Source organism: Mandrillus leucophaeus, unplaced genomic scaffold (genome assembly GCF_000951045.1).
Source record: "Mandrillus leucophaeus isolate KB7577 unplaced genomic scaffold, Mleu.le_1.0 Scaffold649, whole genome shotgun sequence".
NCBI classification, from domain to species: Eukaryota; Metazoa; Chordata; class Mammalia; order Primates; family Cercopithecidae; genus Mandrillus; species Mandrillus leucophaeus.
Genome location: NW_012107019.1, coordinates 847,276 through 849,663, shown reverse-complemented (window position 1 = coordinate 849,663; position 2,388 = coordinate 847,276). Strand labels below are relative to the sequence as shown.

General features: G+C 44.3%; 1 protein-coding gene across 1 annotated transcript in view; it reads right to left on the bottom strand.

The window, feature by feature from the left end:
* The window catches only part of SLC20A2 (solute carrier family 20 (phosphate transporter), member 2), a 127,527-nt gene that overhangs the window by 69,010 nt on the left and 56,129 nt on the right, over positions 1-2,388 (bottom strand). Inside the window, exon 5 of the mRNA XM_012001058.1 lies at positions 833-929. Coding sequence (XP_011856448.1) covers positions 833-929 — 97 coding nt within the window. The remainder of the gene's footprint in view (positions 1-832; positions 930-2,388) is intronic.

Genomic DNA, 2,388 nt, shown 5'->3' with positions numbered 1-2,388 from the left:
GAAACCCTGTCTCTACTAAAAATACAAAAATTAGCCGGGTGTGGTGGTGGGCGCCTGTAATCCCAGTTACTCAGGAGGCTGAGGCAGGAGAATTGCTTGAACCTGGGAGGCGGAGGTTGCAGTTTGCCGAGATCGCGCCATTGTACTCCAGCCTGGGTGACAGAGCGATACTCCGTCTCGAAACAACAACAACAACAACAACAACAACAAAACCCATGAGAATGACAAGAAAAGGAGTAATTCAGCAAAGAAAAGCATCATTGGCTTTGGTATCTAAAAAAAACAAAGCATGGCTTCTAGTCTCTGGATTAACTGGTCTGATATTTCCAGGGGGCTGTACTCTGTGCTGTGGATGGCTTTAGAGCTCCGCCGGGCATTGCTGTTGTATGGACTGTCCCACTCACTGGGTGCCAGGCGTGGCCCCAGGTGCTCCACACCCTCTCCTGACCCCGGTGCAACCCTGCAGGCATGTGGGATTAGATCAGGTTCTGAGGCTCAGAGGGGCTGAGTAAGCTGTGGGGGCAACACAGCTGCATAAACGGCAGAGTGGGGATTTAATTTTTTTTTCTAACTTGAAAATCTGCTGCCTTTGTACTCTACATATCTCTTGGGTATTTAACTAAGACAAGTAAATGCATTTACCACTCTTTTTACTATTCTATAATGACCATGAGTAATGTATTTTACTATCAGCCAACACCTCCAGCACCTATTCCATAATGACCATGAGTAATGCTTTTTACTGTCAGCCAACAATGCCAGCACCAAATAAACTGATACTGTTAGAATACAATGCCCTTTGCCTCTGGAGTGTGCTTCCAATGATCCTTACCTGGTGCTCCTGTGTACATGATGGAAAAGACATTGATTGCTATGGTAGCAGCATAGAATACTGGGAGTGCCCGGAGACCGTTGGGAACAGGGTCTTCCTGTGGGACAAGGAGATAGAGTGGGAGGTCAGGATCCCAGCAGCATTTGGAGCCAACACAGACACAATGATACAAAACACTGTTACAAGAAACTCTTCCCAAACCCGTGTGGCCAAAAGGATGGGCGTTGTTACTGCCTATGATCTGCTCCACTTCTACAGAAATGGCATTGGCTGGGGCCATCTCTCCCACACAAATGCAATGTCAAAGAGCCCACTGTTGTGGCCAGTAGACACATTAAAGCACTGGAATCACATGAGCTGATGTCACACTTGGAAACAGAAAAGAACTGTTGGGTTAAGCCGGTTCCGGAGGACCAAAGCCCAGAGCTCAGCATCTCCTTCCTCAAAACCCGTTGTGCTCACTACAGCCAAATCCAGGTTTGGCCCTAACTGGCTACATTCAACAAATAATTTGAGATTCCAACCTCCAAGCATCCTCTAAGAGAGTCAGATTACTTCATGAGATTTTACAACACTCTATTACACAACGCATCTTAGCTATGTTACCATGTGCTATGAATTTCCGAATCTTTTCACAAGGTATAGTATTTAACCTTCAACTATTAGAAGTTAAAAAGAACTGCGGTTCCTTGTCAAATAACTTATTTGCCATTCGACATTTATTTACTACTTTAGGCTTCTGCTACAACATTCCCTAAATGTAGTAAGTTCCACAAGAATGGTACTGTGCATGTTTTCAGTTAAATAACATTTAAGAGAATATGAGACATTTAGAGTTTTTAGCAGATCTACAGAGAATTTTGAAGTAAAAATATGGGCCAGGAACTCCCATCAATGTAGCACTGGCACACAGATGTGGCTCAAATAATTCAAAAAGTGACTAACTTCTAATAACCACGAAGGCCACATTTACATGAACATGCTACCTGCCATGCTAAAAGAAAAATTAGGTCTAAAAATTGATGACAGCTGCAGAAGTATGGATAAGCATCTCAAAGACTGCTACTGCCAAATGCAAACATACCTGGAAGTCAAGTATGTTTGCAGAACAGCACAGCCCATCAAGGAGCTGTTCTGGAATGTCTCAAGGAGCCAAGAGCACTTGTCAAGAGGCTCAAGTTGAATGCAGTGAGGCATGATGCAGCAAGAGCAGGGCAGAATGAGACTCAAGTGTGGGAGTGTCACACCAGACCAGGCAGGGGAGGCAGCCATGTGGCAAACACCGAGATTAATGTGCTGGAGCCTGGCATGAGTGACACAGCCAGTTATGATCATCTGTGACATATCACGTGAAAAGAACCCAGGAGGAACTGAAAACAAACTGCTGGGAGGCTCAATTCCTGTAGCCTCTGGTTTCCACAGCATTGTTTTCTTAGAGACAACAGTTGCTAAAGACAGATTCCCAACCAATAACTTCTGCAGGTGGGCAACCCTGAGTCTGTGTTTTCAATTAAATCACCGTATGTTTTCTCAAATATCTTTTTTTTTTTTTTTCT